Source organism: Lissotriton helveticus, chromosome 5_1, assembly GCF_964261635.1.
Source record: "Lissotriton helveticus chromosome 5_1, aLisHel1.1, whole genome shotgun sequence".
Lineage (NCBI taxonomy): Eukaryota > Metazoa > Chordata > Amphibia > Caudata > Salamandridae > Lissotriton > Lissotriton helveticus.
Window position 1 is genome coordinate 1,698,033,526 of NC_136065.1, and position 14,144 is coordinate 1,698,047,669.

Genomic DNA, 14,144 nt, shown 5'->3' on the forward strand with positions numbered 1-14,144 from the left:
GTATGGTTAAACCTGGAACAGGAACGTCTTCAGCTTTTTCCTGAACGCCAGATGATTATCAAGCTGCCTTAGCTGGAGAGGGAGGCCATTCCATATCTTCGGCCCCCTCACCGACAGAGCCTTACCCCCTTGCCTTGCCCGCTTGATCCTAGGAATCGTAAGAAGCAATTGATCACTGGACCGTAGAGCACGGGAAGGGACATACGGCACAAACTTGTCTGCCAGATAAGAGGGACCCAAACCATGAAGTCCTTTGTGTACCGTACAACAGATCTTAAAAATGACTCTCTGACGGATGGAAAGCCAATGAAGCCTGGCAAGAAGAGGTTTTGATGATGTTCTGGGAGGGGCATTTACAACCAGCCTAGCTGCAGTGTTCTGCACAACCTGTAACCTATCCAGATCCTCCTCATTAGCTGACAACAAGAGACCATTACAATAGTCAAGACGACTGATAACCAGCGCCTGGACCAGGGTCTTTCTAATGGTGTCTGGAAGCAATGGAAAAACTCTGCGCAGCAATCCTATGGTTCGAAAACAAGACCCCACAAGGTTGGTAACATGCTGCTTCAGGCTGAGTTCTTGTTCCAGACGGACCCCTAGGTTCTTGACTATCTGCTTAGGCTCAGGGACTGGGCCTAGATCTAAAGGCCACCAGTCAGGAGCCCAGCAGATCTTAGCCTCACCGAAGAGCATAACCTCTGTCTTTGAAACATTGCACTGCAACATGTTCAAAGACATCCATTGGGAAACTGCTCTCATCCCCTCAGAGAAAGAATGTAATACCTCTGGAGTTAGATGGTCAAAGGGAAAGAGCAGCTGGGTATCGTCAGCATATGACACTGGACAAAAACCAAAGGCTCTCAGGATATTAGCCAGGGGGGCCACATAGATGTTGAATAATGTAGGGCTCAAACAGGAGCCCTGTGGCACCCCCTTAGTAATCCTGGTCTCCTCGGATCGGAAATCTCCCATGGTGACACATTGGGTTCGATCCGAAAGAAAGCTCTTTAGCCAAGCCAGTGCCATGCCCCCTAGTCCACTCTCAGTCAGACGCTCGACCAAAATTTCATGTGAGATGGTATCAAAAGCTGCCGATAAATCTAGCAGCACCAGGACAGCTGATGTTCCTTTGTCCTGGAGCATGCGTAGATCATCGGTAATCGACAGCAATGCTGTTTCCGTGCTGTATTTTGGTCTAAAGCCCGACTGAGATGGATCTAGTGCACCAGTATGTTCCAGGTGATTAGACAAGTGCTTGTTGACGTGCTTTTCTATGAGCTTTCCCATGAATGGTAAAAGGGAAATGGGTCTCAAATTGGTCATGTCAGCCCATGCAGTGGCGATGTTCTTGCGGATCGGTCGCACTTGGGCTCTCTTCCACTCTAGAGGGACACGGCCTGTGTCCAAAGAGAGGTTGGCCAAACTTTGGATTTCTGGTGCTAATATGCTCCTCACCGAAACCATCACTCTCGGTGGAAGCTGATCCATAGGACTCCCACTCTTTATAGTTGTGATGAGTCCCTCCACTTCAACCAGAGTGATGTTGGGGAAATTTGCCAAAGTGGAGGCGAGGACCTTTTTACTCGCTGGGGCCACAGTGGGAAAGATAACATGTCCAATGACCCTCTCCCATGCCTCCCTCCTCTGCCCCTTTTCCCCAGATCACCTTTTTGCTGTACTTACCAACATGTGCTCAGCCAGCCAACCCTCATCTTTGGCAATGCGGGATGCAATGCGCAGTGCAAAGCATTTTTTGCCGAGCAGAGAGTTGCCGCCGTAACCGCTGCCAAAGGATAAGATCTCCCTCCGATCTGGCACGTGGGCAATCAGGGTGCTCTCAGGATTACAAGGCCAGCGATTGGTGAGCGGTGCTTTGTAGGAGACAAGGGTAACCATAAACATGAATGTAAAAAGTACAGTATGTCCAGACTGCAAGAATGAAGCTTATGCCCAAATGTCATGCCCTCAAACTCCCACACTAGCGCTTATTCACACTAAAGAAATTCCTCCCCAGTGAAGGTGCTCAGTGGTGGAACTCTTCAAACTTGTCCCCTTGAGCCCCCACTCTGGAGACACTCCAATACCAGTCGCAAGCAAAAGCCTCCTCCCAGCTATGGGATACAACTTATTCCGCCCTCCAGCCATTCCCAACCAACCATTCAATACAACACTCCCATCAGCCACTCCACACCCTTTAATACTAAATAAGATACTCAAATACCATCCAAGTGACACAATGCTCCACAGCCCCCACAGTCGTGTAACACTTCACACAGCCAGGTACTCGATAATCCACCCCTCTCCCCAAATCCATACAAGCCACACTGCTTCTTCTTTCCATAATCAGGAAAAAACCTAACTCAACATATCAAGGAAAATGCTGCGTCGGATAGCCGGGAGATATGCTACTACTTCTTAGTGAACCTCTGGCCCTCCAGACTGGCGCTCCATTTTATGACTATGAAGCTACGTGGTGGGTGCATTTAGTTACCTCGCAATGGCAGGGGTCGTCCCACGGAGTGTAGGCACTTCACAAACTCCTCATCTCCAAGAGTGTCCAGCACACGGGACCCCATCCGTGTCATTATTTTCATACTGGCAACGACGTATGGCGAGTCCGTGACCTGGACTCCGATCTTCGAGAGGGGAGATCCAATAGGACCCATGCTGTAGGGAATCACATACATGGTGCGACCTATGGGGAAGGCATGATAAAATGCAAGGAGCATTACCATACATGGGGCTAAAGTTGTAATAAGGTAGATTGAAGACAGTGTTACACGGAGGTGAGAAAAAGAAAGATTATAAAGTAGAGTGTTCTTAAAAAGAGAAAGAAAAAATAAGGGAGTCAGAGGTAAACTTGAGAGAAAATAATCTCCCTGTGATCGACAGTCATAGATGTTCTTATTACAACTAATTTGTTCTAATTTCATAACTCGCTTGGAAAAAGAAAATTATATCATATGTAGTGTGCAGTATTTAATCATAGGTTACTAGATGCATCACTTGTAATCCACAAGCATCCATGGCACATAGCTTTTCCTGTCCTCCCTAAATAACAAAGAGAGATTTTAAGCAGTATGTGGAGTGGTAAAATGCTTTTATCTGGTGGCACAGTGGACTAATGCGTCTACTGCAGGGGTCTGTGTTCGACCTCATGGTCACAGGTTGAAATCCTGGCGGGTCCACTCAGCTTTTAATCCATCTGAGGTCGATAGAATGAGTACCATTGAGTTTGGTAACAAAAAACATGTTATTCAGCGCCAAGATACCCGTAGTAGTGAACATGCGCTTTACAAAATACACGTTACATGTTATGTTTTGTCTTTTTTTTTAGCTCACTAGCTAATTCTATACTTAAAGACTTTCCTGCAAAAATGACAAAAAATGTCAATTTTCAAGCTCGGCGTACATGGCACTATGCTAATCTTATGCTTAAAAACTGCTAGAAAGACAGACATTTGAGGGGAGTAGTTTTAGAGTGTTGGTGGTGTTGAAGAGTGTTCCGTATGAAGGAGCTGAAGGAGCTAAAACCTGGGAACTACCCAGGGTTCTTTTTTTTCGTGCATAATTTATGGGGTACTCTAAGCCTGTAAAATGGTTTGGCTTTGGTCTTAGACATATGTATGGATAAGATCAGAAAAGGGAGTGGGTTAGAAAAGCATTAAACAAGGGACATATATGTCGGTGTCAGGTACACATGAAGAAGTAGCTACATTTTGACAGCACTCCACAACAACAAACACCTGCAGCTGTCATTCTGCTTTAGCTTTTTATTTTGGAAAATGGGTAGACTTCGTATGTTGTTCTCCATTAGTGAGTGTTGAAAACCATACAATAGTGGTGCCCATAGAGTTTGCATACTTTTCTTTATTTAAACGGTCTGAATTTAAGAAGTGAAATGGCATATGATACGCATTACTGAGATACCACTGCAAGGCACTCTGGAATTCCACTGACATCATGATACTCCTTGGTGACTTGCAGGGCCTGGATTACATGTAGTTCTGGTGCTTCAGTGATGGGTGCATATATTTTAAAGGCGGTGATGGTGCCTCTGTAGTTATGATTAGGTAAGGGTTTCCGGTGTAAAGGCATTTTTGCTTGCTTAGTGAATCTGACATAAGTCAACAAATCTGGGCTTAAATGTATCCCACTTTGGTTCTTTATGGCAAGCTTGGGGCAGATCTGTTAATTGAGGGCCAAAACAAAAACTGATATTTCGAATTTTAACTCCCCTAGGTTTGTTTACTAATCGATACAGGACACACGGATAAACAGAATTACACCAAACTTGCCATACAAATAGAACTTTACTCAAGGGAGTAAGTGCCTTGGTTTAGTGTGGTATAAATCCGATCAGTAGTTTGAAAAATTAGAATTTAAAAAGTATTCCAGTCTAGGTATGAAGAGGTAACATTTTAGAGATATAAATCATTAATTTAGGGACCCTCCACGCATTCACAAATCCATGGATGATTTACAAATCCAATAAAAACATATTTAAAAAAAAAAAAAAAAAAAGAAGGAGTCCTGTCTTTGGATGAGGGAGCTTTTTGTTCCATTGTGCATTGTAGATTCAGAAATCTGCCATACTCGGTTTGGCTAGCCTCACTGAAAGGTTCTGTTGTGGCTGCTATTACCAAACACGGTGCACCAGACAAAGAAAAAAATGGCATATGGGAACAGGGTGAAGCTACCCTAATCCACGTGAACCCCAACAAACAAATAGATATATATTTATAAATATGGCGAGATTCAGAAATCCTGTGCTGGATTTGTGAACTCTAGAGCCTTCCTGAGTCCCAAGGTTTGCAAAATCGGCACAGGGTTTGCAAAATCCTCAAATGAAAAAAAGAAATATGAATGAGATGCAGCTGGAGTTAGCCAGTAGCCACACAAGAGGTTTGGAAGCAGGCCCTGCGGTCAACAATGATGGCCATGCTGAAGGTCGGGGTTGGCAGCCTGCAGTAGGTTGGCGAAGGAACTAGCAAACAGCCAGACCATGATCCCAACCCATTCATGTGGCCAGTGCACATTAGGGGTTGGCTACACAGACTGGCCCCTACTGGGTACGGTACAAGGCCCCATGTGCAGCAGGAATTGGCTGCCCATAGTGGGTTCCGTGGATGGTTGTGTGAGGGTTTGGCCACCTGCCAGGCCTTCGGCATATTTGCCAACCCTCGCTGAGCAGGGTGTGTGAAGCAGGATTTGGCTGTAAATAGAAGATTAGGTGCAAGGAGCAGTTTTAGATGGATTTATGATTTTAAAAAACTGAAATTTACTGAAAAACCAAAGGTTAAAAGTAAAGTCATGGTTACCATTGCATAAAGGTTGTAAGCAGTGCATGACGGGGCATGAGCTATGGTTCGTTTACCTAACTATAACTGGCAATTTTCAGTCTTTTTTTTTTAGGTTTTGGAATCATAACTGCACTTTAAATGTGATTTTTTTCCAGTGAATTTCAGAGGTTTTTTAAAAACACATTTTAAGGTCTTATTACCAAGGCTAATTATAACTTAAATTTAACCTTTGGCTTTTTTCCCCACTACAGATATATATATATATATATATATATATATATATATATATATATTATCCCCTAAAGAAATTGATGTTAGAAGGGAGTTAAAGTTGACCAATATATCAAAAGGGGCTGCCCCATTTAAAAAAAAGGATTTGTTCTGAAACTCATAACTTAAGAGGGTACCTTCACCTTGCGAGCCAACCCCTCTGTGCTAAGGCAACAGCATGAGTGGAAAATGATTTTGCTCTCCCCCCTTTGTATCTTCATAATTTTTTTGACTAATCTACACAAAAATTGTCACGCACGTAGAGGCCTTCTAAATTATTGTCATTGCCAACTTTGGTACAGATTAGTCAAAAGGGGAAATTTTTATTAAGGGATCAAACATTCGATTTCCAATGGCATGAGAAAGAAAGAAAATCATTAACACAATGGATAAGAGAAAGAGCATGAGAATAAGGGATGGAGGTGGCATTCTAATAGGGGAAGAACTGAAAGAGCACCTTTAGAATGAGGGAAGGGAAACTTGCAACCATAAATAGACAATGCTGTCAGAAATCAGAGGGAAAAAAGTAGGTTCCTCTCACACCCCACTTACCCTTCATGCACCCTGGGAACCGTGCACCAGCTGCCCGCTCAAAGTCCTCAGGAGACATCCAGTTGCCCAGCTGACCCTTGGCACCACCAACAGGAATAGGCACCGTGTCCCGCTGATTTTCGGTCACAATCACAGTCTTCGATTCCACTCGTGCCACATCCTTGGGATCCGTCCTGGTCAGCCAGCTACAAGATGAGCAACAATGCCCGTATGATTAATATAAAAGAAACACCTCAAATAATGACTTTAACCCCACTAGAAATGAGGTACAATGGACATGGGGAGTCCGCTACCAGAAGAGCAGTTTACTGTTTGTGTTAAAAAGGTAAGTATATCAGTACTGTTAGTGTCCAGATATGCTCTGATTGGCCACTTTAAAGAGGACTGGTCAATCCGGATTGGCTGGCCACAACCTGAACGATAAGCTGTGGCAGCCATTACAGGACTCTGGAACATGGTTCCTGCACAATGAAAACAAATAAAAAAAACATAAGAGGCAGGCAAGGTGAGTTCAACCTGACACCAATAGGCATGTGGGGGGAGGCAATCCCCAAAGAGGCCCCTTCCCCTTGATTGGCTAGCCACAACATGGACAAGATGTTGCTGCAGTCATTATGGATGATGTGGGCATGTTCCCCTTTGAAATACATTGTGGTAAATGACAGGTTTTGAGGGTCATAAAAAGGAGCATACATAAAGGGCAATCACTGATTTTAGTTAGAATATAAATCTGCTGAGTGTACCGTACTCATTTTAAGATTGGTGTTGTGTTCTACAGTGATTTTATCATGAGAAAAATGCTGACCCTCTGCTGCGATTTGATTAATCACTTTTGAAAAAAAGTGCTTTCTCCAGGAGCTTAGACAAGAGCACATTTTCTACGTTCACACTATCTTCCTTAGCCATCTGAAAACAAAGTTTGATGTTCGGAGTTAAACATATACTTCAACAGCAGCATATCAGTTGGTTCCCCAGTGTTCTGCTGAATCTTTCCATGGAGTTCTATTGAACAACTAGAGCGGTAACATTTTTATGTATGACAAAACTATGGCACACTTTAAGCCATCTTCAAGGAATCCAAGCTGGAAAACCTTAAGCATTTCTTTTAAATATTAACAAATTTATTGGGTGTTCTTTTTGTCATATAAATTATGGCTACAGTGCTAGAAAGCTAAAATGAGGACAGGACAGATTTTCTAGAAGTACTCAAAGGTTCCTCATCCATTGGAGTAAAATGTTCAGACGGGCAGACTAGAGCATGCTATTTCAATAGCGGCCTGTCAAACTCTGTTGTGGTGAACTGTAGCTCAGAGTGCTAACATTCTGTATTTAGGATAAAAGTGTGGCACACCTGAGCACAATCTTGATGGAATCAAAACTAGAGAATACAGCAGTAAATAAAAAAAAAATTGTTTCTTTTTATTATAGTAATTATGGTTAGTGCTCTAGAAAGCAGAAATTAGATCACATTTTCTGTGTGGTCTTAAATATCTTCCTCATCCATTTTAGTAAAACAGAGTGAAACATGCACTTCTAACACCAGCAGCAGTGTGTCGGTTAACTCCCGAATATTCAACTGCAGAGTCACTACTGTGGTCTAATGAACAACTAGAGTACTAGCAATTTGCATTCAAGGCAAAAGTGAGGTGCGCCTGAACACCATTCCGTTAAAATATGAGCTGCTGGATTTACAGCTTTTCATGAAGAGCATTCTGGAGTAAATCAGCTTTGAACGGTTAATGCAGGCATGGAACCGGAGGGTTAAAATTGTGAGAAGAGGTAGGTCTGGGTTATAATACTTTAACGCTTGATGTATTATTAAAGGGCTAAACGTAGGTAAAAAGAGATATCTGCATAAATAGAGCATCCACTTTCCATGTGTCTACTCAGCCTACTGATATTCCAGTTGCTTAACAGTTTCCTATTTTATATTAACTTTATGTGACTATGGTCTTATCACTGCTGTCATAAGTGATATCATTTGACAATTCATCAGCGACGTAATATGTGAGGTCATATGCAGGGTACTACATCTCCAGTAGCACATACAGTAATTTAAGGTTTGTTCTCTCTAGTCTGAAACATGGCAGGGCACCATCTAAAACCAGAAGGATTGAACTCTTACTCAATAATTTACCCTACGAGTTTGACAAAAAATTCTTCCAAATCCTTTAAACAAAAAATTCTCATAAGTAACCCTGAAACTTTAATCCTGGATCCATCTGTAAACTTAAAAAAAGGCGCGATCTTTAATGATTTTATTTTCTTTACAAACAGAATGGCCAGATGGAGAAATACACTAAATAACTCTCTAAAAATTCAGGAATCTAAGAAAATTCCCTATGGAACTAAACTACTCATTACGCCATCTAGAAATCCGCGAGCAACATTAAATATTACATGATATAAAAATGGCACTTTGCTCATTCAAGCTGCCAACAGAGATCTGGAACGCTTCGAGGAATTCTTCTCTACACTAAAAAACCATGTGATCAGCAGTTCCACCTCTGGAAAACATAATCCACACACGATCACTCAAGACACGGTCCCTCATGGGAACCTACCGGATATGGTGGAAATAGGCAGGGAGAGTGCTTCACAACAGTCTAGTCAAGATAGGTCGGTTGGCCATACTAATACCAATGATGAACCCCAACCTTTACACCAGGAAACCAATAATGCACAACCTAGTGAAAGTGGTAGAGAATGTAAACGAGCTAGCACAAACCCCAGGGTAGAACCCCAAATTTCACCCCAAGAATTCAACTCCACAAGCGATGGTGTAAAGGGATCCACCAGGACCCTAGAACCTCAACAGTTAACTACTACCCAATCATTAAAAGGCATGTCACCCAATGAGGAGCCCCAACAATTGCGTCAAGAACGCAGCAAGGCTAAAAGTAGAGACAACAACACAAAACACTCAATTGTCACCTCACCCTCCGACTCTTCTCTGGAGGAGTGCTCTCTTCCTGCCCCTAATAGTGCTCTTGACCCTAAAAGGGGAACAAGCAGATGGATGGGAAGATCGCCAGTTGATCTTGATAGCGGAAGGGACACACAGGGTTACATCAAAGGGAATTGCAGACCCGACTCCAGGCTTTTAAATACAGAGACGGCAGAGATAGTAAAAACTTGCCATCTGACAGGAACACCCACACAACAACCCACTACTACGCTTCACAGATCGAAAATGGGAAAAACTAGACCCGTACACAAAAATGGGGATTTTATATACCTCAGTTCACAAGCCAGCAGGACTCACAAAGCTATGCTATCCGCTATTAAAGACATGAAAAACCTGCTGTACCCATCAGAAAAATGGCTCGCTAAAACGGAGGTCCTTCAGGTTACCTCGAGGGAAACACTAGCTAAGCACAGGTCCACTCCCTTGGCGACTTCTAACAGAATTTACCGTCCTCGTTCTCAACTCAACTACCTGACAAATAGTCAACTAGTATCCATTCTCTCGTCATATGAACCTACTCCCACTGCTCTCAATAAGACAGGAGAAAATCACATCCAAACAATCAAAACAATCATAACGAATGGAGACAGAACTTCTCAAGCCAAAGATAGAGGGCTTAACACCAACAATCTTAAGAATGTGACACTAATGCCTGAAGAATCTGTATCGGCTAGGATAAATAATCATGAACACATGCGGTGTATACTACTCAACTGTCGTTCAGCAAATAAACACGCGGCTGACATAGCAGACATCATACTAAACCAGGAAATCGATGTTATCATCTTAACTGAAACTTGGCTAGCGGACTCGTCCTCGCCATGTTTAGACCTGTTAGTCCCACCGAACTACCAGATTATGAGACAGGACAGAAATGAAGGAAGGGGTGGGGGCATTGCCTGCATTCACAGATCAAACCTTTCCATCACAAAAATTCACGCTGAACCACTAGAGTCTTGTGAATATATGGACATGTCACTTAGATGATAACCAAAACTGTAAACTTCCCGCTCTTTACCACCTCCCAGGTACAAAACCCGAATTCATAGACCAGCTAATATATATCATTACCACCAACTCCAACCCGCAATCTAACGATATATTCTTAGGAGACTTTAATATCCATTGGGAAGATCAGGTAGATAGTCAAACTAACATCCTTAAAACCTTCCTGGTAGAGCAATCGTTAGTCCAAGGATGTAATCTCCCCACCCACTCTAAAGGATCCATCCTAGATTGGATCATAGCCAAAGAGAAAGCGATAGAGAACATTGTAATCACACCATGTGACTGGTCTGATCACCATATAATCACATTCGAAATTCCCTTCAAGAAAACCAAATCGTCCGCACAAGCTGCTAAACCAAAAAAATGGATCAGGGACACTCAAGGAACTAATATTGAAAAAATAGCCGCACGCTGTTCATCAGATCTAAAAGTGCCCAAAAGCATGGTTGACGTCAATGACCTCACTTTGCACTATAACAAGACAATGTCAAGTATTATTGAGGACATAGCCCCTCTAAAACTGAAAAGGGTCACTGACAAAATCAAAAACCCATCGTTCAACGATGCCCTTAATGAAGAAAGAAGATCAATGAGACGATCAGCACGTAAATGGCAACAACATCCTTCCTCACCCCACTTAACCCTACTAAGACAATCTAGGAAGGCTTACAATAAAAGCATTATTAAATCTCAAAAAGACTTTTTCAGGAAAGAACTGGACAATGCAGTAAATAGACCCAGGAAACTTTTTGATCTTCTTAAAGAACAATCTAACAAATCCGCTAAAGTAGCACCAGCCATAAACACTAATAGCCTAAATAGTGAAGATTTCTCAACCTTCTTTACAGACAAAGCTGACTCTTTGGAGAAGGAATTAAAAAAAGCAGCCGAAGACATTGAAAGTAGGATGGATACAGAGGACGAAGAAATGGTTCAACAAGAAGTAAAGAAACCAAAAAACAATGCCAGATGGTCAGATTTTAAAGTGGTCAGTGAATTAGACATCTCAAAGATCATGTCGACCACCAAACCCAACAACCACTATAATGATACACTACCAGCAAAATGCTGGTCCTCCTTAAACCACCTGTTAATCCCAGTTTGGACAAAGATCATAAATGCCTCACTATCGCAAGGACAAAAGCCAGTCTGCCTTAAAACAAGACAAGTCATTCCTTTGCTAAAAGAACCTACAGAGAACCCCTCTGTTCCAAACAATTTCAGACCTGTAACTAACATCCCCATGTTAGCCAAAGTTCTGGAAAAATGTGTCCACCAACAATTGAGTCTACACATTTCTGAGTTCAACCTGCTAAATGTTTGTCAATCGGGCTTCCGTCCAAACCATAGTACAGTAACCGCAATTTTGCACATCGTAGATGACACACTGCTGGCTCTTGACCGCAATGAAACCTGCTTCCTAATCTTGCTGGACCGGTCATCTGCGTTCGACACGGTGAACCATGAAAAAATTATAGATCGGATGAAAAACAGAATGGGCCTAGAGGGTACAGTCCTTAACTGGTTCAGCTCCTTTCTTGAGAACGGATCACAAAAATTCATGGTCAACCAAACCCAATCTGGCCCAACCAATAATACAATTGGAGTTCCACAGGGATCAATGCTCTCACCGGCGCTGTTCAATCTATACGTTGCACCTCTTGCAGAAAAATTACAAAAAGCAAACATAGCTTTCCACATGTATGCGGATGACACTCCGTTGTACACCAAGGTCGCATCAACAGAAGAGATTAAGACCATGAACCTTGCTCTTTCAAGAACCCTCCAATGGCTAACCAAGAATCACCTGAAACTAAACCCTCAGAAAACCGAATTCCTACTGATTACACCACATAAAAGCAAACTAAAGTCAACAGAATGGACCAACCGTATCACTGCTCTAAACTGTACTCCAAAGATTGTAGATTCCACAAAATCACTGGGAATTACCCTAGATAAAAACCTGAACATGTTAGAACATATTACTACAATGGCAAAAAACGCCAGGTTCCACTTGCGCTATTTGCGAAAACTTAAACCTTTCCTGAACAAAACAGATCTTGAAACTGCAGTTCAAGCGCTTGTCATATCAAGGATCGAATACGGGTGCACTACCCTGGCTGGTCTCCGTAAGATCTCAACTGCCCCATTGAAAGCTTGTCTTAATGCAGCCGCAAGGCTGATAGCGGGATCCAAAAAATTCGACCAGATCTCCCCTCACCTGAAAATGCTAAACCGGCTGCCTTTCGAAGCAAAAATTCAATTCAAGTTGGCATGCATCACTCATAATGCAATACACCACAAAACTCCAGGCTACCTGACCCAGAAACAACTTCCGCTATCCGGAGGTAACCTACCCTCTAGGAGCAAATCAGACTTTCTTCTGAAACCGGCTCGCTTCTGCAAGAAAAAGACCTATGACCGAGCATTCTCAGGAGCAGCACCAAGAATTATGACGGATGAAACGCTATGTTAAAAAGCTCTGCTACCCCACACTGGGTCATGTTCAAAGATGATCCTGTTCTTTAACTGCGCCTTGGCAATTGTATTACTGAATGTATATATGCTAAACTGTATTGTGAAACATTAATGACTGATGAAACGCTACTGTAAAGCGCTCGGATACCCAACGCTGGGTCATGTTCGCGCTATAGAAAACACTAAATAAATAAATAAATAAAAAATAGTTAGCTCAGTAAACGATAACTGGTGAATTTCAGAGGTTGTAATTGTTTTTTGTGTCTTCTGTCTGGTCGCCTTCCAGGCACAGTTGAATACAATGGACTTTGCAAAGGACATTCTCACAGTGCCCTTAAGTAGAGACCCATTCCTTGGTACCTGGGAGAAGAGAAACTGGTCATAGTATCCAAGATAAGAAGTGGGCCTTCTCACTGTACCCATGAGAATACAAAGAAGCCTTCTCATGGTATCTGGGAGAAGGGGAACTTTTCACAGTGCCCAGGGATGAAGAGTACACATTACCACAGTATCCTGAAAGACGGTGACCTTCTCATAAGGCCCAGGGAGAGATGAACGATCTTCTTAGTGCCAAAAGGAAAATAAGATCATCTCAAAAGTGCCATGGAGCCCAGGAGTGGCACATACAATGCCAAGGAAGATAAGGGATGCCTGTAATTCTTACTCATAGTAACTGGGAGAAGTCTTTCTCACAGTACTCAGCAGAAGGACATATTCACACAGGGGAGAGAAAGGGGCCGTCTCACAGTGACCCGGGCAGGAGGCCTTTTCACTGTGCCCAAAACAGCAGGGGGATTGGTGCACAGGAGTATATGCCATGTTTTTTCTAGCCCGATTACATTTTTACGAGTGCACTTTACAAAATGGATGTTCTGTGTATAGTGGGCAACCTGAGATATGGCGTTCTTTGTGGGAATTGTATACCATAGCTGGCAGATTTCTGTGGTTTTGTACGTTTGAGCCAGAACCACAAGTCAATTTTTACACAGGGGCTTTGGTCAATCCTCTTCATCCACTGGTCTGTTCCATTAGTATTCACATTTTGAGTCTATCCACCACAAAATGGAGCATTAGGTAGTTATCGACTCACTTCTGTTATTGGCTTTTTTCACTCCAAGCGATGACATTTTTACTCATGATCATCCACCCAAAAAGCATTCCACTTCAGCGCAAGGGATGGTGACATATTGTTTGTATTTCTACTTTTATTTCTTTTTTTCCCCCATTCATTTCTGTGATACATCATTGTAATGTATTTGTTTTTTACCAACATATGAACATCACCTTTAGAGGACAGCAATTTTTAGTTCAGCCTACCGGAACATACAGCGGTCTGGCTGCTAAAGACATATTATGGGTTTCCCAAGAACATAGAGAGCCTTGCAACCTGTCCACTGTTTAAAATTGGTTGGCTTTACTGTCACTCTTATTTGTCTACTTCGTATTCGATGGCTTGCTTTGCCCATTTTGTGTCTGTCCAACCCCTGGAACATTGCCAATTTACTTCTGTTTTTTCACTCTTCACTTTTAGGGAACAGTTTTTTCTTTGGTCTAAGATTACT

General features: G+C 42.5%; 1 protein-coding gene across 1 annotated transcript in view; it reads right to left on the bottom strand.

Annotated features, from left to right (window-relative positions):
- PCK2 (phosphoenolpyruvate carboxykinase 2, mitochondrial) overlaps positions 1-14,144 on the bottom strand; it is a 53,094-nt gene that overhangs the window by 12,640 nt on the left and 26,310 nt on the right. The window contains exons 3-5 of the mRNA XM_078644973.1: positions 6,129-6,313; positions 2,495-2,698; positions 1,687-1,874 (exon numbers count right to left, since the gene is read on the bottom strand). Coding sequence (XP_078501099.1) covers positions 1,687-1,874; positions 2,495-2,698; positions 6,129-6,313 — 577 coding nt within the window. The remainder of the gene's footprint in view (positions 1-1,686; positions 1,875-2,494; positions 2,699-6,128; positions 6,314-14,144) is intronic.